The following is a 23,200-nucleotide window of genomic DNA, read 5'->3' on the forward strand; positions in this document are numbered from 1 at the left end:
TCATGGGCTTCTGTATCAGACTTCCTGTTTTCATCTTAAACCTCCAGGGAAGGACTTGAGCATGCTCAGTTTGCTCCTCTCCCCCCCTCCCTCCTCCCCTCTCTGCTGTAATCTGAGCCCAGAGCTATGACTGAGCAGGGAAACTCAGGCAGGAAGTGATGTCACACGAAGTGAATATGGCACCCGCTATCCTAAACAAACAGAGAGAGTGTCTAGAGCCATTTACTCAGGTATGGTAAAGCATTCTGCAGAATAACTAGTGTTATAGCTTGCACTATTGTGGCTAATCTTTTAACAATAAACTACTTCGGTACCTTTCCTTCTCCTTTAAGTCATTTCATATATCTAAATGCTTTAACATTTATCTCTTCTCAGCTGTAAATTAAGATCCATATGCACCGATGGAGATAATGCCTTCAGCACTAAATTATCCATTTCTGTAGAAATCTTCAGCTTCAGCAAAATGCCAATGGAAATCCGTGGAGGAGGCTGGGAGATTTTTTTTTTTTAATTTCAAAAAAAATTATTTATAAGCAGTGCCTTAATATAAATATGGCCCTGACAAGAGTTTTTAAAAATTAAATACTTTGCATTTATTTCAGTAGGATTGTTTCCATGATCGAGCATACAAAGATAATGGAAGCAAGGTATTTCTCCTCTGTACGCTTGGATGGAATATATTGAAGTCAGCCTTTCGAAGGGTTTTTAAGTGCCAATCCAGGGCGACCTGGAAAAAGTCAAAAACTTGTGTTAAAGACCATTACACTTAGGGGACATAACACTGATGCAGAATTTATCTTGGAACTATTTTGTTTGGGGATTTCTATTGTTGCTAAGCATTACTCATTGGTAGAGATTAGAGATACATATATTTGGTACCATAGTGGCAGATACCAGGTTTCCAAATTTAGGATAACAGGATGGTTGGTTATTTTAGGGATTATTATTTGAGCCTATGATGGTTCCCATCTCCTGCTAGGAGTCTCTCTCAATGCATAGATGGGCATCAGTTGACTGTGTGCCTTTAAGTCTAGGGGAAGCTCACCAAAATGGATCAAATTGGACCTTGCTATTGAAAAAATATAGTCAGCATAGGTGAAAACAATAGGGTGCAGTTTGCCTTACATGGAGTAGGAACAATACTGAATTCTAAGCCTTCTTTGATAGCATATTGGCATGGGACAGCCATATACAAGTATGGGATCTGTTATCCGGAATCAAATTATGCAGAAAGTTATGGGAAGGGCAGTTCCTATACACTCCATTTTAATCAAATAATTCAAATTTTTAAAAATGATTTCATTTTTCTCTGCTTAATAAAACAGTAGCTTGTAATTTATCCCAACTAATCTATAATTAATCTTTATTGGAAGCAAAACAAATATATTGGGTCTATTTAATGTTTAAAATATATTTAGTAGACTTAAGGCATGGAGATCCAAATTATAGAAATATCCCTCATCTGGAAAACCCCAGGTCCCAAGCAGTCAGGATAACAGTTCCCATACTTGCACAAAAGTCTCTCATACATCCTACAGGTGAGGGTGGGGCTACAGAAGATCTGAAGGCTACAAGGGAAAATAAATGCTACAGAAACTCATATTTACTTTATTTTATTTAACACTTTTCTTTCTCATAAAACCAGAAAATATATGCTTCAAAGGAAGCCACACTCTCAAAGAATATCCCCAAGGGTGCCTTATCTATATGGGATGACTGAATAGATATAAATATTTAAAAAATAATTTAAATGCTTTAAAATAATTAAAATTCAAAATGAAATCTTTTTTTTTTGTTTATTTTTTAGTAATGCCTAAGGAATAGAATAATACTTATATGAACCTTTCCATGAATGTATGGGAACAGCTGTATTATCTTAGGAACCAGACCTTGGATGCAGCTGCAGTCAATATATTTTCAATGCCTTGTTTCCTTTAGTGTTTCCTTTATTTTGGCAGTTAACCATCTATGCTTTTGCACCTGCCAAAATACTATTCTCTATTTAGCCTATTCACAGAGAAATCCATCCTTGAGAGATTAAGACTGTAGAGCACCTTGACTATTGCAGATTATGACACACACAATAAAAGATATTTGGCACAAAGAAAGTTAAATATAGGAAGGAATAATGGAAATCCTTACTGTGATATTAAAAGCAGGGAAGGCTGATTTCTGAACTCTTTTCTTAAAAGACCGAGCCTGAAAGATACATGAAAAAACAAAAGAGTTGCCATTAACATGAAGCAGCGTGCAATAAACATATGAAGAATGCAACTTAAAGGGCACCTATCATAGTTAAAAATGTTTCTCCTACTGGAGGTGTGTGGTAATACAGTCTGCACTGTAGGGGAAACAATACTGTTTGGGCTAGGAAATGCTCCTAGCAAGCCTTATGCCACCTGCACCAGGAGGGAGTTCCCATTGTGCACGGCCATGTTTGGTCAGACACATGCACATAATAAGCTAGTCCCTGGACATAACGAGTGAGCTGGGATACTCATTATTTGCATGCCGCTCTGCTGTTCCTGCCTCCCGTTCCATATTGTGTTCGGGTGTCTCTATTGACACAGGACAACCCTGGAGCAACTGCCACCTCTGGAGCAGGGGGCAGCTCCAGGGTTCCCTCAGCACTCTGCATCAGTATATTCAGCATGTTTGCATCTAAGAAATCAGGTGCGAGGTTCCCTCAGTGCTCTGCGTCAGTATATGCAGCGTGCTTGCGTCTAAGAAGTCAGGTGTGGGGTCCCTCAGCGCTCTGCGTAAGTATATGCAGCGTCTACGTAATCAGGTGCATGCTTCAAATGGACATGGGAAACTTTCAGCACAAACACGTCCAATTTATACTGAAGCATGAGCACAATTGTGTTAATTTTGACACATCAACCACAATTAGGTTCTTTCTGATGCACTGTAGGTTCATTCAGGTGCAATGGTGAGGGCAAAAGTGCTGGATTTCTAGGGAAAACAATGCATTACAGAGAGAAAATATGGTGATTGTGCTTGAAATTGTACTATGCTCACTGCGCTTGCGGTCATAAATAATCCCCAATAAGAAATAAATAAAAAGACACCAGGGTTCAACTTCAGCAATACAGCACAGGAAACAATTAGAAGCTCAATAGTGCCCCCCAATAAGCACCCCTTCAGTCACACATCAAGCAACAGTAAACTATAACCCTCTCATTCCAACCACATTTTGCTCTTTATTTGCATTTTGTGATCTTTCCCTTTAGAAGCCTTTCCTGGTGCATAAAGAAAAATATACGAGTCATTTTTGTCTAAGTGCAGTTGTATAAAGTCACGTGCAATCGTTATAGGTACTCGAGTAAAAAGGTGCTCCTTGCACTACCATAAAGCTGTAATCAATAATTATATTAATTGGTATCTCATTCACATTGTTTCAATCATGGATTTTTGTAAAAATAGGTTTCAATATGAATTTTGTGTAATTAAGAAATTTAAATTTTTAGGCTGTGTGTATAAGAACACCTGTATGTCGGTAGATGTCCATTATTGACCTATATTACCGTATTCCTTACAACCCTAAAGTTCTTTGTACAAAGAAACCAGTACTCTCCAGTGACAGGGCTTTAAATAACAGCATCATGCTACTCTGTTACCAGGGAAACGGGAACTGTTCTATAAATCATATTAGGAGGTAGGTTATATCACAGCCCGCATAGATTTTATGGAGAGAGAAAAAAATGAAAGAGCTCACCATGTACCTCAACTAAAAGTGTTTGTATTAAACTCCCAAAGCTGGAAACTAATTGACAAATTGACTGGTGTAACCGAACAACAAATTATAGGATAACATAATGAAAAGAAAAATGTTTATTAGAAATGCTCATTTGATTCCAAGACATAGTAGAGAGTGTGTATGCAGAACTATGTACAAAATAATGTTATAATCGATTAGCTGTAACCTCATAAGTAGCCGATTATAACATTTCTACCCCTTTAGCAGCTCATACTGTGCAGGGGCCGGCAGCAAATATGAGTTTATATTACAGGTATGGGACTTGTTATCCAGAATGTCTGGGACCTGGAGTTTTCCAGATATCAAAAACTAGTAAAACTGACATGTTTGATTTAGAAACTCCACTATAGTTTATATAAAAAAAAATTTAGTCTATAAAAAGTAGAAAAGGGGCAAGCGACATATTAGATAACAGAAATGCCTGTAGAATCCCATTGTATTCTGCAGAGTTTATCTGTTATCTCATCGGGAGAAATTATCTCAAAATTGATATCTGCTCATCGAATTATTATCTGAACCTGCAGAACATGTACAGGTATGGGACCTGTTATCCAGAATGCTCGGGACCTGGGGTTTTCCGGATAAAGGAACTCTTCTTAATTTGGATCTTTATACCTTAAGTCTACTAGAATATCATGTAAGTATTAAATAAACCCAATAGGCTGCTTTTGCTTCCAATAAGGAATAATTATGTCTTAGTTGAGATCAAGACAAGCTACTGTTTTATTATTACAGAGGAAAAAGCAAATCATATTTAAAAATATTTGATAATTTGGATAAAATGGAGTCTATGGAAGATGGCATTTCCGTAATTTTGAGCTTTCTGGATGACGGGTTTCTGGATAATGGTTCTTAACTGCCCCTTAAGTGGGCAAAAACACCATATGCGGGTCCTACATGATAGCCAATTAGCATACCATGTTGCAAGAATACTTATTTGTTTACATAGATATGTCTTGTAGCCCACTAAATGTGAGATGTAGAGCAAAAAGTACCTACAGTAAATATTTCTAGGAGCCTGAAACCTGGTGTCCTGTAGGCGTATCTTCGTATAACAAATCACCCTATATTAAGGGCTACAGCCCAATGGGTTTGTAGGCCAGAGCCACCAGGGAGCACAGGTTGCTAGCCAATCTTGTCTATAGGAGCACACAACAACCCTAATAATTATGCTTTTTATTGAGCTGCTGATCAGTTCTCTAACTCTATATATTGCAGGTTTATGTGTATATTGCTGCAGTTAGCAATCATTTGAATCATAATGTACACCTGAATGCTGATTCTTGGTACATTGTATAAATATATGTACACCCACACACCGCAAATAGCTCACTGATAAGGATGGAATCAGTACTTACCCTTATTAGTTACATATTTCTTTGCAGAACACACACATGTATAGAACCAAATACAACTCAACATCTGTTCTTCAAAAAGGCCATCTAATCTTAATGCTTTGTTCATTCGAAACAACGCAGCAAATGTCATTCGGAAACTATTATGAATCACTGGCAGAAAGCGTTGGTTACATTCAACAAAAATGTATATACTCCACATAACAATTAGAGGGACTAAAGTGTTAGAACTTATATTGAGATTAGGTCAGTGGGCATACTATCCTGCAGTGCTATGCAATTGTAATGCCATTAAAACTTTTTTCTTTCTTGACATATACAGTGGTGTGAAAAACTATTTGCCCCCTTCCTGATTTCTTATTCTTTTGCATGTTTGTCACACAAAATGTTTCTGATCATCAAACACATTTAACGATTAGTCAAAGATAACACAAGTAAACACAAAATGCAGTTTTTAAATGAGGGTTTTTATTATTTAGGGAGAAAAGAAATCCAAACCTGTGTGAAAAAGTAATTGCCCCCTGAACCTAATAACTGGTTGGGCCACCCTTAGCAGCAATAACTGCAATCAAGCGTTTGCGATAACTTGCAACGAGTCTTTTACAGCGCTCTGGAGGAATTTTGGCCCCCTCATCTTTGCAGAATTGTTGTAATTCAGCTTTATTTGAGGGTTTTCTAGCATGAACCGCCTTTTTAAGGTCATGCCACAACATCTCAATAGGATTCAGGTCAGGACTTTGACTAGGCCACTCCAAAGTCTTCATTTTGTTTTTCTTCAGCCATTCAGAGGCGGATTTGCTGGTGTGTTTTGGGTCATTGTCCTGCTGCAGCACCCAAGATCGCTTCAGCTTGAGTTGACGAACAGATGGCCGGACATTCTCCTTCAGGATTTTTTGGTAGACAGTAGAATTCATGGTTCCATCTATCACAGCAAGTCTTCTAGGTCCTGAAGCAGCAAAACAACCCCAGACCATCACACTACCACCACCATATTTTACTGTTGGTATGATGTTCTTTTTCTGAAATGCTGTGTTACTTTTACGCCAGATGTAACGGGACGCGCACCTTCCAAAAAGTTCAACTTTTGTCTCGTCGGTCCACAAGGTATTTTCCCAAAAGTCTTGGCAATCATTGAGATGTTTTTTAGCAAAATTGAGACGAGCCTTAATGTTCTTTTTGCTTAAAAGTGGTTTGCGCCTTGGAAATCTGCCATGCAGGCCGTTTTTGCCCAGTCTCTTTCTTATGGTGGAGTCGTGAACACTGACCTTAATTGAGGCAAGTGAGGCCTGCAGTTCTTTAGATGTTGTCCTGGGGTCTTTTGTGGCCTCTCGGATGAGTTGTCTCTGCGCTCTTGGGGTCATTTTGGTCGGCCGGCCACTCCTGGGAAGGTTCACCACTGTTCCATGTTTTTGCCATTTGTGGATAATGGCTCTCACTGTGGTTCGCTGGAGTCCCAAAGCTTTAGAAATGGCTTTATAACCTTTGAAATTGAACTCAGGTGTGATAAACCACAGTTAAGTTATTCTTTAACAAGGGGGGCAATCACTTTTTCACACAGGCCCATGTAGATTTGGAGTTTTTTTTCTCCCTTAAAAACGTAAACCTTCATTTAAAAACTGCATTTTGTGTTCAATTATGTTATCTTTGACTAATAGTTAACGGTTTTTGATGAGCAGAAACATTTAAGTGTGACAAACATGCAAAAGAATAAGAAATCAGGAAGGGGGCAAATAGTTTTTCACACCACTGTATGGACACATCAACATCAGATCTTCATTCAAGCAGTGCATGGATGGATGTATATTTTTCATTTGTATAGCGCTCCTTGAGGGCAAAGCACTGTACAACAAAACAATAAATTAGTAGTAACAAACAAGGGGTATGCAAAAATATAGGTGAAGTAACTAAACATAAAAACAATGACATACAAACACAAAAGGTACAGAAAATTTACAATCTTACCTCTTATACCTGGTATTGCCCCTTAGGCAAAAACAATCTCAAGTAGGTATATCTTATAATGGTCTACCAGTCTTTGACTTGGTCATTCCAAAACCCTCCATTTAATATTTTCAGCCATTCATTATTGGAATGTGTAGGGTCATTGTCATGTTGAAAGGTCCAATTACAGTTGAGTTTCAATTGCCTTTTCATAGAAGATTCTATGATGTTAAGCTGCCCAAGAGATAGATATAGATATATAGATATATAGATATATATATATATATATAATCCACCAGCCCTGCACAGGTCCGGTTGCTCAGACTGATGCCCAACGCAGACCCATTGACCTGCAACCCAACCGGTACTCACCATCTGAACCAGGGACCTGCGATACCGGAAGACATGTCTCTCCGGAGGCGAATCAACCAGGTACAGGAAAAAAAATTGCTAGATGGATGAGTATAGGAGGGAAGGCTAGACCCGCAGCTGAACAGCATACCCAGGCAGCTCAGCCAACCGTATGGTTGGTGAATCAGGAACGTTTTACCCCAAACCCGACCTCTTTGCAGGTATTCCACAGTTACCCAAACAGCTCCAGGTCTCTATCTATTATTAAGTCCTTCAGATGAAATACTGCCTTTTTGTCAATTTTGGCCAAATATGTCTTCTGGCACTGTGGCCAAATAATTCTATTCTCTTTGCCTTGTCTGTCCAGAACACATTGGGGCTCGTTTAACAATACTGGGCAAATTTGCCCATGGGCAGTAACCCATGGCAACCAATCAGATTGCTGCACTCTTTGTTCTACTTGCAGCTGGCTTCAAAAAGCTAATCACTGATTGGTTGCTATAGGTAACTGCCCATGGGCAGATTTGCCCAGTGTTGATAAATGAGCCCCATTGTGTCTATGGATAAACTTTATTCTTGCCCTAATGTTCTTGGTGTACAGCAAAGGTTTCCTTCTTATTTAAAAAATTATGGCAAGAGCTTCCTTCAGCATCTTGGGTTCAGCCGTTGGGCTGAAATTGCTGGGACGGCCTGGCCTAGACAAGTTGGCAGTTGCATGAAATCTCTGCTTGTAGATGATATTTTGGATAGTGGAATAACGGTGGGATGATTGCCCAGTTGGCTGACAATTGTTTCAAATCCATTAACAGACGCATAGGAATCGATCACCTTCCTTTACAATGTCTCAGAGAGCTCTTTTAGGTAATGGAGCAGATGAAAAATGTAGGTGTTCTCCTGCCACTGAAGGAAATGGCATATCTAGTACTTTTCTGTTGAATAAATATTTGCAAATTCACATTTTTTTTTATCTCACTTACCTATATCTCTATATACTACTTGAATGAAGATTAAATATTGATATGTCCATGTATGTTAAAAAAACGTTTGCATGGGGCACTTACATTTTACAACTAGTATCTCTCCCATAGGGAGTCAGGTATCTCATATACCCAATGCTCAGGGGCTGAAAAATAATCATGTCTCACTAAAGCAGAGCCAGAACTAGGGGTAGGCAGAGAAGGTGCTTGCCTAGGGTGCAAGTGCAAGAACTAATGTGCTGCATGTAACGGTTTTGTCTGATATATTTAAAAAAATAAAATCCTTTAAAATGCAAAAAAGTTAGATTTGTTCAGCAATAAAAAAATGTTGTTAATAATAATTTGCTGTGCCTTAGCTATAAATCATCAGACCATTCCTGTAATGCTGGTTACACTTGTTCTGGGCCTCAGTATATAGTATACAATTTACTTCTTATGTTTCCTGTATTGTATTTATTATGATGGTGCCTTGAGGCTGCCCTGGCCTATGTATATGGGTACATTCCATTGAATTAACTCTTTGTATGATGTAGACAGTGAATAGTCAATTGGTTTTCATTTTCTTTGTTGTTTTAAATTATTTAGATTGTTGTTCAGCATCTCTCTAATTTGTAATTTAAGCAGCTATCTGGTTGCTACGGGCCAATTTAACCTAACAACCAGGAGAGTGAGAGTTTGGGAGATGTAGGAGTAAAAATAAAATTTTATCCTCACAGAGTTCTGCTGCCTTCTTTATTTAAACCTTCCTTTGTTTAGTTGACATACACGTAGGACATACAGTACATATAAAGTGCATGGGCATGAGGGAAACAGAAATACTTACGTGTTCTAGGTGAACATGGGCTTGGCCGGCTATATCAAATATGACATCTCTGACATTTTTCTCCAGGCTGCCTCTGATGAAATCCTCCTGTGAAACCCCGTGCTGAGAGGGGGAAAAATTTATTACCAACTTCATCTTAGCAAGGTTACAGCTTGATCTATAGCAGGACAGATCCAAGGACTAAGCCATCACCATTTCCCTTCCACGGCAAAATGAAGACAAATTGAGTGGTGGTGGTGGGGTTAACTTCTTTGGGAAGCTAAATAAGAAATATCTGAGCAAAACACTGAACTTAAGGGTCGAGGCACACAGGCAGATTCGGGGAGTTTAATCTCTCCGAACTGCCTCCCCTGCCTTCCCACCGGCTAAATTGAAAATCGAGGGCGGGATGGCACTCGGAGCGATTCGTTTTTTGAAGGCGCCTGAAGTGTGAAGGGTGCCAAACAATTCGCGCCCCCCCCCAGAAACTTTAAACACTCACCTCCTATGCGAAATGTTTTTTTTAAAAAAAAGTAGAAGTGCACCAAACTCTGTGTAAGAGGTTAGTGAAAAGAGTTACTGGGGGTGCATAATAAAATTACTCTTCTCAGTGACTTTATGTTTCCTTCTCCTATAATGGAGATGCATTTTTCAACCGCAGCTATGTATGAAACGGCCATATTATTGGCAATGCCTTTTCATAAAGAGATTCATGCATACACAATTATAATATAATCAGGTCAGGTCACTTCAAAATGCTGTTTGCCACATTTTCAAGTGCCAGTTCCCTAATCTGCAAGAGCATCACAGTGGTCTGGAGCGATTGCCATTGAAGTGAACAGCCAACAATCACTGTGGGTGACATTGAACTAAATGCATTATAATTCGATTTACCATTACAAATGTGATTTAGCAAATGACTCTCGTTATTGTATCTATCAGGGTTTGAGCCATATACCTGAATGCAGCTAAGTAACATTAAAATACGTATGGGGACTGCCACGCTCACCCAAACCAGGTTAACCTGATCCATGTCAGAGTTCTTCAAAAGAAAAAATGTAATGATAGAGACAAAGCAGAAGGCTGAATGGCTGGTGTGATTATATTATTTCTAGAAATTCAATTTCATTTGAAGTCTCTGATGGCTGAACAGACTGAAATTGTGGTGCTCTGGAATTATGAAGAAATTCACTGGCACAGAAGACGTGGGTTGGCATGTTTGACAAAGGGGTGTGTCCCCGAAACGTTGCCCAACTGCATTAATAAAATTGCAAGGGCTTGCCCTGCTAACGCACATCTTGTGTGCCGGTGAATTTCTTCATACTCTGTATGTAAGGTGGGTGATTCCTCTATCATTGAGCACCAGGATAAGACTTTTGGGTATGTAAGGTGTGCGTTATCTCGAACCCTTTTAGTGCTCTGGAATTACCCAACTGGTCCAGAGTATTAAGAAGAGGCACAAGCGCTTCTTAATGGTACCAGTTTGTAACTTTACCCTTTGCTATGAACTGTGAACTCAGAGTTTCTATGTGTCAGTTTAATACAGAGGGAATGAAATAAAATGGCAACACTTATATTATTAGAAGTCATCTTCTGGCACTAAGGCTGTAGACACATGCATGCATACTAAGCACATTCTTGCCTGGTGAATGTTCCCAAGCTCTTATAGGTTTGTTTACCATTTTTTAACACTGTCTTGTAATTGGGCATTGATGCTAGTGGTGCGATATTTTAGTGCTGGTAAAATACAGCTCTTAATTGGATAACAGTCTTCCTATACACATAGCTCTTTTTGGACAGGAGGCCCCTAAAGTTTTTGTAGCCCTTGGCCTGCTCAAAAACTTCACATACTTGTTTGTATGCCTTCATGATTAATATTATTACAGGCATTGGACCTGTTATCCAGAATGCTTGGGACCTCCGGGTTTTCAGGATAATGGATCTTTCCTTAATTTGGCTCTTCATACCTTAAGTCTACTAGAAAATCATGTAAACATTAAAAAAAAACCTGGTTTTGATTCCAATAAGGATTAATTATATCTTAGTTGGGGGATCAAGTACAAGGTATTGTTTTATTATTACAGAGAAAAAGGAAATCATTTTTAAGAATTTAAGATAACAGATCCCATACTTGTGGATTTAAAATGGATTTCAGGTATGTATGTATGTAAATAATCAAATAATTGGCCCCACTACTGGAAAACTGGGAAAAAGATACACAGCTATCTAGGCCAGTACTGTCCCAACAGTTTCCATATAGTGGGGCAATTGTTCACTCCTCATCCAAAGAGGTCAATGGAGCTCCTAAATAGTTTGGGGGGCATTAAAATTTCTCAGAGGGTGCACCTGTCCCACTGGCTTCCAGTTGAACAACCATAGTCTAGGTGACTGAGCTGTCATAATCTTAAATACGAGACATACTGTAAATGTTACCACAACTCTACTTGTATCTTGGTTTTACAACTGTTTGGATAGTACACAGGTTATGTTTGCAATGTGATAGGGAAATTAATCTACTGGAAACATATCAAGCATTGGGTATTCCCTTTAAATGTGACAGGGTTTATGTTATCTAGTACAGGCATGGCACCTGTTATATTGCATGTTGGGGACCTGGGGTTTTCTGGATAATGGATGTTTATGTAATTTGGATCTTCATACCTTAAGTCTACTAGAAAATCATTTAGACATTAAATAAAGTCAATAGGGTTGTTTTCCTTCCAATGAAGATTAATTATTTCTAAGTTTGGATCAAGTACAAGCTACTGTTTTATTATTACAGAGAAAAAGGAAATTATTTGGTAAAATTGAGTCTATGAGAGATGGCTTTCCTATAATTTGGAGCTTTCTGCATAACCATGCTCTCCTTAAAATCAATCCCCATCATTGGCATGCTTAATGGCATGAGCTTCTAGAACGCTGTGCAAATGAAGATGTGCGCTGGCCAGGTTTGCGTGTGACACAAGATTTCTATGTTCTATGTATGTATGTATGTATGTATGTATGTATGTATAACTTTATTTGTAAAGCTCTGTTAAGGAGCCGCAGCGCTGTACAGTGCATAAAAGTACAATGTATATAAAAGTATACATGGGGGAGACAAATCACATCACAAATATATACAAAATCATAGGACAAAGAGCTGAAGTGCTATGTGGTCAGAGACATAGTGGGAAGGAGGTCCCTGCCCCGTAGAGCTTACAGTCTTAAGTGGATGGGAGGCTAACATACAGGTACAAATTGGAGATAAAAAAGTGCTCAAGGTAAGGCATAGTCAGTAGGGACAGGGCTAGTCCAATGTTCTATTCGTCCAAAAGGTAGACTCTTAGTTTTGGACGACTAGTTCTATAATCAGATTTCTTTGCAGGATTTACTGTTCCCTGGCTACAAATTACAGAAGCAGCTCCAAAGAACAGAACAAATTATCATCTTAATTGCTTCAGATTTTCACACCTTATTGCAATCAAAAGTCATTACTAGAGGCTGGAAGTGATTCTCTCATACTGTTTAAAGGAGAAGGAAATGTACAATCACTAGTGCTGCCAAATGTTACGCACTCCCCTCCCATATACCATGGAGCAGTTCACTGAAAGCTGCCCCGTTCTGGGTTACTTCTGTAGACACACCATGTTGCAATCCTGTTCTGACTTCTTAAAACTTCTCTTCTGGCCCACTGCACATGTGCAAAAAAGTGATAAGACATTTTTTTTGCTTCCAAGTTCAGGTTTTCACTCTACTGCACATGTACGCCTGCAGGTTGGGTGAACTTTTCAGCAAACAGGTGCACCACTTGGTGCACTAACAATCTGACACCATTGAGTTATTATATTTTTCCTTCCCCTTTAGTGTGCAAAGATTGAAAAAATGCTCCGCGGCATCGATGCTTGTAGCCAGAAGAGTGACAACTAAAAAATTTGCTTGTGAAAACTATTGAGTAATTTAATGATTAAAGCTGCCCACTGGGTCCCCACAAACCAGCAGATTATTGGCCAATGTACAGGGGAACCTCTGACAGCCTGCCTGATTGATATCTGGCTGGAAATCTGCAGATACCTATTGGGCAGGTTAGAAAATTCAATTGGCATGTACTGCATCAGCTCACTGATGCAATCCTCTCCAGATGGTTTATAGTTTAGAGCAGGGGTTCCCAACCTTTTTTACCCATGAGCCACATTCAAATGTAAAAAGATTTGGGGAGCAACACAAGCAATAGTAAACCTATTTCTATCTACATTTCATGTTTCTGTGTTCCATTTATTCCAGTAGCTGTAGCTTTAAGACCCTCGTGATATACAGGTATGCAGCAATGAAATGGAATCTCCCAAGCATTATTTACTAATACCCTTGTATGGGGTTATGTCAAATTCCAACAAGGAGAGAGAGGAGAGCGAGACTTTCATTGTTCCAGAGTATAGTTTCCCTTTAATGTGGATGTCTTGCATATTCTTCAGCCAAGGTTTCCTTGAATGCATCCGATACTTAAGATATGATCATTTTGATGACTCAACGTGGGGTTTCTTATGTAGGAATATGAATAGTATACTGGGAAATTATTTGAATACAGGTATGGGACCGGTTATACAGAATGCTCGAGATCTGGGGTTTTCCAGATAAGGGATCTTTCTGTAATTTGTATCTAAAGACAATTTCCAAGATTGGATTGCTGTATGCCTCAAAGCCTCAGGTTATTGAGGAGGAAACAAAAAACAGAAAGACCAAAGTAGTATATGGTGTAGTATTTCTGAATTATTTTTTTGCTTGCTTGAGAGCACCGTTTTTCACTAATGAATATTTTTGTAGCCGACATGCACAGGTAATATTATATAGAAACCACTAAGGGTGTGAGAAAAATAGAAAAGATTTGACAAGCACCCCATTCACCCGTTCGATTAAAAGAAGTAAATGTTTATTTCAGCATATTAAAAACATCCATTCCCCGACGCGTTTCGTATCATCTGATACGTAGTCATAGGTCCCCTATGACTACGTATCGGATGATACGAAACGCGTCAGGGAATGGATGTTTTTAATATGCTGAAATAAAACATTTACTTCTTTTAATTCAACAGGTGAATGGGGTGAGAGTCAAATCTTTTCTACTGACTGTGACTCAACTAAAGCTACGGGCTTGGGGCGAGGCACCCGGGCCACCCGTCTGATCTGGATCCTTCTCGTTTATTACCCTTGATACTGTTTAAGGCACAAGGAGCAGGACCAGGGGTTTATACACCCGGGTCACAATCTATTTTGGGTGAGCGGTTTTAAAGTGTATTTTTTGAAAGAGCCCACTAAAGAAACATGCACCATTTAGCATAGGCTTAAATACAAATGTGTTTTGGTGCCTATTATTAGCAGTGTTCTTCTCCGTTTCATATATGTAAACGGAACCAAATTTAGCACAATCTTTTGTATGTGATAAAAAATAATTCAAAAATACTACACCATATACTACTTTGGTCTTTCTGTTTTTTGTTTCCTCCTCAATAACCTGATATATATATATATATATATATATATATATATATATATATATATATATATATATATATATATATATATATATATATATATATATATATATATATATATAATTGGGCAGAGGGGAGCCCTGGTGATTGCTGGGCAGGGAACATACCTTGATCGTGGGATTCAAATCAATAATCCGATATTTGTAATTTGTATCTCCATACCTTAATTAAATCCAATAGGATTGTTTTGCTTTAATAAATAATATCATAGTTGGGATCAAGAACAAGGTACTGTTTTATTAATATACAGAAAAAGGAAATCATTGAAAAAGAACGCAAATCATTTTATTAAAATTGAGTCTATGGGAGATGGCTTTCTCATAGAGCTTTCCGTTTCTGGATAATCGATCCCAAGTGATTATAATAGCTTACCTCAACACACATCTCTACTATGTCCCTCTGGAACTTGTGCTTATAAGACTTGCTAGCAAATCTAAAATTATTTATCCTCTAACACTAAAGTAAGCCAGTGAAGTATATGGGCAGAAGTGGCATGTGCTCCTAATCTTCCAATAAACTGGCATGAACAGGGAGCTTTGAAACTCAAACAGCAAATAGAAGATGCAGAAATAATCCCTGATTTTCTATGAAATTGCATTTATTGCAGCCATCTGTGCAGTGATTGAGCTTAAGTATATCAAGCTATAGGCTGTGGCATAAATAAACCTCACGCCCTAGAGATACATCAGTTAACGAGAAAACCCATAGAGGTCTGGCTGCTTAGTCAAGATGAATAAAGCCAGCGCTAAACTCAGTGTTGCATACAAGGCAACGTTCAGTTTTGATTGCAATAGAGAAGTTAACTGGCTGTAATCATCTTTTCATGCCAGTTCATAGGAGACCACTCATTTAGAGATATGTTCATGTAAATGATGTACACACAGAGTGCAGTAAGTATATAGATGATATTTGTAACTGGGCAAGTGCGGGTTATAGTGATTTGTGTCCAAAAAAAAAATCACAGAGGGCCACATAGGGGTCTGCCCATTTGGTGGAGCACTATCATGGGTGACTGCTCTCCTACGTATTGAACATTGCATAGTTTCATAAGATGCTAACAGAATCATACACTTTCCGCAAGAAGTAAAGGTAGAAACATATGAGGAATCTGCAGTGCTTAGTCTGCAAACACCCTTTATTGGTGTTTATATCACGACATGTTTCGGGAACTAATCCCTTTTTCAAGTGATGAACACCAATAAAAAGTGATTGCAGACTAAGCACTGTGGCTGCCTCGTATGTACTTTTAATTCTTGTGGACTGCTATCACACGGTGGATGGTCTGAAACAACGGGTCAAAACTTTTCATTGACTCCTCACTCCACTATCTGTATATCATACACTTTCCCTTCATATCAATATCCCTCTGTGACATCATTAAATGCCCAAATGATCTTATAAGTTGATGCCCTTCTACTCTCAGGATTAATGCTGAAGGCATTACACTCTAGTTGCAGTCAAGCATGAAGACAGATGCAGAGAGTTGCATATATCAAGTGGTTACGACTTACCAAATGGGGTACTTGCCCTGATGGGGATGTAGGATCAAAGGTGAATGAAAACTCCAATCCATGGGGGCCCAGGAGGTATAGGGACCCCATGAGGCCCTAAATCATATACAGTTTAAATAAATCTTGGTAAAACAAGTCAACCTCTAAACATTTTCGGGGCCTGAAAAATTATTTGCTGTAGGGCCCAGTAATACCTAGTTACATGACTGCCACCCAAGGATTACAATGATTTACCAGATACCCTGGGCCAATGCTCCTGTTAGCAGAAAACTGCAACAGCCCAGGGCACTGGCGAGTGAGAAATCCTCTTCCTACCTTCATCTTTCTTCAAAATCCAGCAGCCAAAAAAAACTTTCTGCTAAAGTCTGGCCTTTAACTCTAACGCACATGCATGCCCACGAGAAGAAACAAGGAAGGAAGAGGATCTATTGCTCGCATATGCCCCGGCCTGGTGCAGTTTTTTGCTAACAGGAGCCATCCTCGGGGCACTTGTTAGGGAGCAATCCTCTTCCTTCCTTCTTGGCTTTTTTGCTCTACTGCATGTGCGTTGTCCTCTGGATTTTGAAGAAAGGTGAAGAGAGGAAGAGGATCAATCACTTGCAAGTGTCCTGGGCTGGTGCAGTTTTCTGCTAACAGAAGCAATGGCCCAGGGTATCAGGTAAGTCATTGCAATCCTTGCGCAGCACCTATAACAGCAAGTGCACTATGTGCAAGGAGTTGGCATGTTCTCCCAGTGTCTGTGTGGGTTTCCTCCAGGTTCACCAATTTCCTCCTACCCTCCAAAAACATACAAGCAGGTTAATTGGCTCCTTATAAAGATAAGCACATTAGATTGTAAGCTCCACTGGGGCAGGGACTGATGTGAATGGTAAATAATCTCTGTAAAGCACAGCAGAATCTGCAAGTGTTAAGGTGCCCATACATGGAGAGATCCTTTAGGTGGGCAATATCGGCTGATCCGATCGTGGGCCCTAGGGCCCAACGATCGGATCCCAACGATGCCCAAACGGGCGGTCGGATCGCGGGGCCGCATCAACGGATAGATGCGGCCGCGATCCGACGGGAATTTCTGTCCCATCCGATCGAGATCTGGCCGACTTTCGGGCAGATCTCGATCGGTGAAGCCCGTCGCGGGGCCCCATACACGGGCCAATAAGCTGCCGACAGGGTCTGTCAGCAGCTTTTATCGGCCCGTGTATGGCCACCTTTACATTAAGGATAATACACAAGGTGCATGGATTCCATTTCACACAAAGCTGGACAAGCCTAAGAAGCTCTTTTACTCTGACGTGTATAGGGTAACTCGAGCAGTTCCAATGGCTCATCTGTACAGCCTTGCCCATAAAAGAACCATAGGAAATGCACACATATAAAAATGTGTAAATGTAATGGCAGAAAGGGGCCACAGAATATTAAGGCTGCTGGAAAAGCAGCATCAAATTATCAGTGGCTTTATACTGTATATTTTTACAGTATATATGTAACAAAGCATTAAAATAAATGAAGCGTGCATCAGCTCACCCCAAAGAGATCAGAGGGGCAGATTGGTTAAAGGTCATTTTTTTCTCCACTGTTTCTGTTTTTATTACTGGCCTGTTGTGTAAATCTGCTTTTAATAAAAAAAGAAAAAAAAACCCCCACAAGAAACATGAACAGTAATCGAGTCTTTTCTGTTGCCCTCTGCTGCCTTCTAGTGGCCATAAAGTGTGACATGCCGACAGAATAGTACATCAGTTTCTCAATTTACCGTACTGTTAGCTAAGGAAGGCATGTGTGTTATGTTCATTTTGATAATCCCGTTATTCAGAAAGTTCAGAATTACGGGAAGGCCATCTCCTATAGACTTTGTTTTATACAATTTTTTTTTAAATGATTTCCTTTTTCTCTGTAATAATAAAACAGTAGCTTGTACTTGATCCAAACTAAGATATAATTATTCCTTATTGGAAGCAAAACCAGCCTATTGGATTTATTTAATGTTTACATGATTTTTAATAGACTTAAGGTATAAAGATCCAAATAATGAAAAGACCCCTTATCAGGAAACCCCTAGGTACCAAGCATTTTGGATAACAGGTCCCATACCTGTACCATGGATTGTGAAATTATAATAAAGGAAAACAAAAGAGACTTCTAGCTACCAGTTTGCTTTTTACAGGGATAAAAGAAACGTAACCGAAACGTTACGTTGGCTAAGACATGCTTCACTAAATACACGCTTTTTGATTTTGAAAAATATCCCGGTGTTGCTGGGGGTTTTTTGGAAAAAAAAATTATATATATATATATATATATATATATATATATATATATATATATATATATATATATATATATATATATATATATATATATATATATATATATATATATATATATATATATATATATATTATGCTTAATAAATTTTGAAAGAAAAAGAACCGGAGTGCGTGTTGCTACAGCTTTCTTTTTTTTTATATATATACACATATTATACTGAACTTATTGCACCAGCCTAAAGTTTGAGCTTGTCAATAGCAGCAATGATCCAGGACTTCAAACTTGTCACAGGGGGTCACCATCTTGGAAAGTGTCTGTGACACTCACATGCTCAGTGGGCTCTGAGCAGCTGTTGAGAAGCTAAGCTTAGGGGTCGTCACTTATTATCCAGCAGAAAATGAGGTTGGTCTGTAATATAAGCTGATGCTACAGGGCTGATTATTAAATTCTGATGCTAATTGCACTGATTTCTGTGCTGCCATGTAGTAATTATCTGTATTAATTACTAATCAGCCTTATATTGTTAAATTTCTATTCTATGTGTACTGTATATTGTGAGTGGGTCCCTAAACTCAGTAAGTGACAGCAGCACAGAGCATGTGCAGTGAATCAGCAGAAAAGAAGATGGGGAGATACTGGGGCATCTTTGGAGACATGGATATTCCAAACTAAAGGACTGTGGGGGCTTTTGTACAACATTTCTAGGCTTCTAGCTTATTTCTTTAATTAATCTTTAGTTCTCCTTTAAGATACTTTTCCTTCTCCCCATAGAAAAACTAATAACTAACTAGGAAGTATTTGTGCATAGGTTTGAACAAAGGACAAGTGGCATTATTCAATGTATAGCAGCTATGATATAGAAACTCAACCTTGAGACTTACAGAATGACAGCCCTCCAAGTAATCCCCATCATATAAATCTCGGCTCTATTGAAATGCTTATCCTTTGTCCTGCCGTGTTCTGCATTCTAGCGGCATGTAAAGGGGATTAGCATGAGATTATATCCGCATGACATGGATGAGATACGCCGCCATAGAGAATTACAAGATTCATTTTCACTTATCAGAATGGCTCAGCCATAACCTGAAGGCAACGTGTGCACTTTAAAGCTAGGGAGAATGGCAATGAGCATGCACTCCTCCATGCATGGGTGCACATGTGCTTAGTTCAGCAGCTGGCTCATGTCCAGAAATATCCCTGCATGATTTCATAGGGCTTAATAGGGGCCGCTACAGCTGTGTGCAGAATTACAGATTCACCAACTGTTCCCAAAACTGTTAATGCTGTAGCATGAGCTGATACACAACTGTCATGTAGGGTTAGTAATATACAGGTGATGGAGAGGATTGTCCTGAGGAGACCGTGGCACCGAGTGTCAGGCGACTTGTGAAATTCTGTTCTGTGGTTGAACATCATTTTCTCCTTATAGTCATTAATGCAATCCTTAACTTCTTATAGGATCACTATCATCCATAAATTAATCCTACCATTCACTAGAACAGGGGTGTCTTTCCCTTACCATTCACTAGAACAGGGGTGTCCTTCCCCTTACCATTCACTAGAACAGGGGTGTCTTTCCCCTTACCATTCACTAGAACAGGGGTGTCCTTCCCCTTACCATTCACTAGAACAGGGGTGTCTTTCCCTTACCATTTACTAAAACAGGGGTGTCCTTTCCCTTACCATTCACTAGAACAGGGGTGTCCTTCCCCTTACCATTTACTAGAACAGGGGTGCCCTTTCCCTTACCATTCACTAGAACAGGAGTGCCCTTCCCCTTACCATTCACTAGAACAGGAGTGTCCTTCCCCTTTCCATTCACTAGAACAGGGGTGTCCTTCCCCTTTCCATTCACTAGAACAGGGGTGTCCTTCCCCTTACCATTCACTAGAACAGGGGTGTCTTTCCCTTACCATTTACTATAACAGGGGTGTCCTTCCCCTTACCATTCACTAGAACAGGGGTGTCCTTCCCCTTACCATTCACTAGAACAGGGGTGTCCTTCCCCTTACCATTCACTAGAACAGGGGTGTCCTTCCCCTTACCATTCACTTGAACAGGGGTGTCCTTTCCCTTACCATTCACTAGAATAGGGGTGTCCTTTCCCTTACCATTCACTAGAACAGGGGTGTCCTTTCCCTTACCATTCACTAGAACAGGGGTCCCTTACCATTCACTAGAACAGGGGTCCCTTCCCCTTACCATTCACTAGAACAGGGGGTGTCCTTTCCCTTACCATTCACTAGAACGGGGGTGTCCTTTCCCTTACCATTCACTAGAACAGGGGTGTCCTTTCCTTTACCATTCACTAGAACAAGGGTCCCTTCCCCTTACCATTCACTAGAACAGGGGTGTAATTTCCCTTACCATTTACTAGAACAGGGGTGCTTTGTGATTGTTAAAATCAGAGAAAAGGTCTCTAAAGCTGGTACATATATAGGGAAACCATATATTAGAAGGGGTGGTCCACCTTTAAGTATGTTTTTAGTATGTTTATAATGTCAATTCTAAGCAAATTTTCAATTAGTCTTCTTTATTTATTTTTTATAGTTTTATTTGCCCTTTTCTTCTGAATCTTTTCATCTTTCAAATGGGGGTCACTGACTACATGCAAAAACAAATGCTCTGTAAGGCTACTTATGTATTGTTATTGTTACTTTTTATTACTTATCTTTCTATTTATGTCCTCTCCTATTCATATTCCAGTCTCTTATTGTTTTCTGGAATGAAATTTTCAATATCTCCAAGTTGTGATATTTATCCTTTAAGTTTCCTTAAAAAATCATAAAAAAAAGTCTGGTGTAAGAGAGCAGAACTGAGCTTCTCACATAATAACATACTGAATCAGCCATCCATTGGGCCCAATGAAGGATTATAGACTTTCAAGTACTTGTCATTCATATTTCAGCTTCTTAATGAAATCTTAACGTGTTACTATGGCAACAGTATGAGAGAAGAAGGACACATTGACTGAGTAAATAGCTACCATACAGGCACACTAAGTTAATATGAGGCAAACAATAAGTATGAATTTAAAAGGAGATAAATCAAATTAAAAGTGATCCTGACACTGCTGTAAAAAAAAAAACAAAAAAAAACCGTCGAATTCATGTAAAAGTCAATGGGAGAGGTCCAGTGATCAATTTGAAGATGTTAGTAGCCTTCCTGACACTCAATCTGAGTTTGGTCGAATTTGATTCGAGTTTTCGGGTCGGTTGAATTCATCCGAGTTTTAGATCTCAAATGCTTTGTAAGGCTACAATGTATTGTCATTGCTACTTTTTATTACTCATCTTTCTATTCAGGCCTCTCCTATTCATATTCCAGTCTCTTATTCAAATCAATGCATGGTTGCTTGAGTAGTTTGGACTAGAGTCCTGCACAGAACCAATTTCTAAGACCCGGACCCGACCTGAACCTGCAACCCGAGCGGCTACCTGCATATTTACCCACTGTGATCCGCTACGTGACCTGGACCAGCAACATCTATACCCGCACCTGAAAATCCTACCCTCATTCCGCAGGATACCCGCTTTTTTTGTGGGTAGCTGACTCGCGGCAGGACTCTAGTTTGGACCTTTGCAAACAGACTGCTGAAATTGCAAACTGGAGAGCTGCTGAATAAAAAGCTAAATAACTCAAAAACCACAAATGATAAAAAAAGAAAACCAACTGCAAATAGTCTCAGAATATCACTCTCTAAATCAGACTAAAAGTTAATTTAAAGTTGAACAACTCCTTTTAGCACTCCATCATCAGGTTTTACTTACCAGCATGCAGATATCAATGGGAAGAAAGACCTGACGTCGGCTGCTGTTATAGGGTACCGCTCTCAAGCAGGTGATAATGCCGTTAGCTTTTCCAATGTGGCTGGCCGCATGGTCTGCATGGACATCTTTTATACCTTCAAAAGTATTTAGAATACAGTCAGCATATTATAGACACAGAACAGGCAGCATGAATATTCAGGGTGAACCCAAGCTCAGCACCTAGTAAGCACAGCAATGCTGACTAACATTCCATAGAGTAGAGTTCCATATTGCTTACCAAGAGTCTCCAGAATAAGATACAGCAGGGAGCTGTGTGTGTTCTCAGCATATGCTTCAAGATCTTGAATATTCCGATACGTTCTATCATCCAGGTTCTGTTCCTGTAATCAAAAAAAACAAAAAAACATGCACCTGGGTTCATAAAGCAGGACATTATAAATAGCTCTCCAAGAGGAGAGTCATTTTGAAGGGAATGTTACATCTAGCACACAGGGGAGACACGCTTTCTTCAAAGTAAAAGAAAGCCTTAGATTTGTTATTATTTTAAGATTTCTGTAAGTATTTAGAAAATTGCACGGGGTAGAAGTTATAGGGTATAAACAATATTTATCTGTATTTAAGATTTATTTAAAGGGCATGTAAAGTCTAAAATAGAATAAGGCTAGAAATGCTGTATTTTGTATACTAAATATAAACATGAACTTACTGCACCACAAGCCTAATCAAACAAATAATTTATGTTTTCAAAGTTGGCTACAGGGGGTCACCATCTTGTAACTTTGTTAAACATCTTTGCACATGCTCAGTGTGGTCTGGGCTGCTTAGGGATCATCATAAACAAAGCTGCTTGAGTTCTGCATGGCTGGGAAGTAAGGTGGGGGCTCCCCCTGCTGTTCATAAGTATGATTGCTTCCCTGCTCAGCAGTTAGGGACTGTGACAATT

At 39.2% G+C, this 23,200-nt stretch overlaps 1 protein-coding gene across 4 annotated transcripts in view; it reads right to left on the reverse strand.

The window, feature by feature from the left end:
* Positions 1 to 568: 568 nt before the first annotated feature.
* ndufaf6.L (NADH:ubiquinone oxidoreductase complex assembly factor 6 L homeolog) overlaps positions 569 to 23,200 on the reverse strand; it is a 47,830-nt gene continuing 25,198 nt past the window's right edge. For 3 of the 4 annotated variants that reach the window (XM_041566568.1, XM_018268170.2, XM_041566569.1), the window contains 5 exons: positions 22,535 to 22,637; positions 22,258 to 22,391; positions 9,208 to 9,309; positions 2,143 to 2,199; positions 569 to 727 (listed from right to left, as the gene is read on the reverse strand). In XM_041566568.1, coding sequence (XP_041422502.1) covers positions 599 to 727; positions 2,143 to 2,199; positions 9,208 to 9,309; positions 22,258 to 22,391; positions 22,535 to 22,637 — 525 coding nt within the window. In that variant the 3' untranslated portion in view covers positions 569 to 598. Of the gene's footprint in view, positions 728 to 2,142; positions 2,200 to 7,077; positions 7,291 to 9,207; positions 9,310 to 22,257; positions 22,392 to 22,534; positions 22,638 to 23,200 lie in introns of all 4 variants that reach the window. The other variant, XR_005962002.1, reaches the window with a different exon arrangement.

The sequence above is a fragment of the Xenopus laevis genome, chromosome 6L (genome assembly GCF_017654675.1).
Source record: "Xenopus laevis strain J_2021 chromosome 6L, Xenopus_laevis_v10.1, whole genome shotgun sequence".
Taxonomy (NCBI): domain Eukaryota; kingdom Metazoa; phylum Chordata; class Amphibia; order Anura; family Pipidae; genus Xenopus; species Xenopus laevis.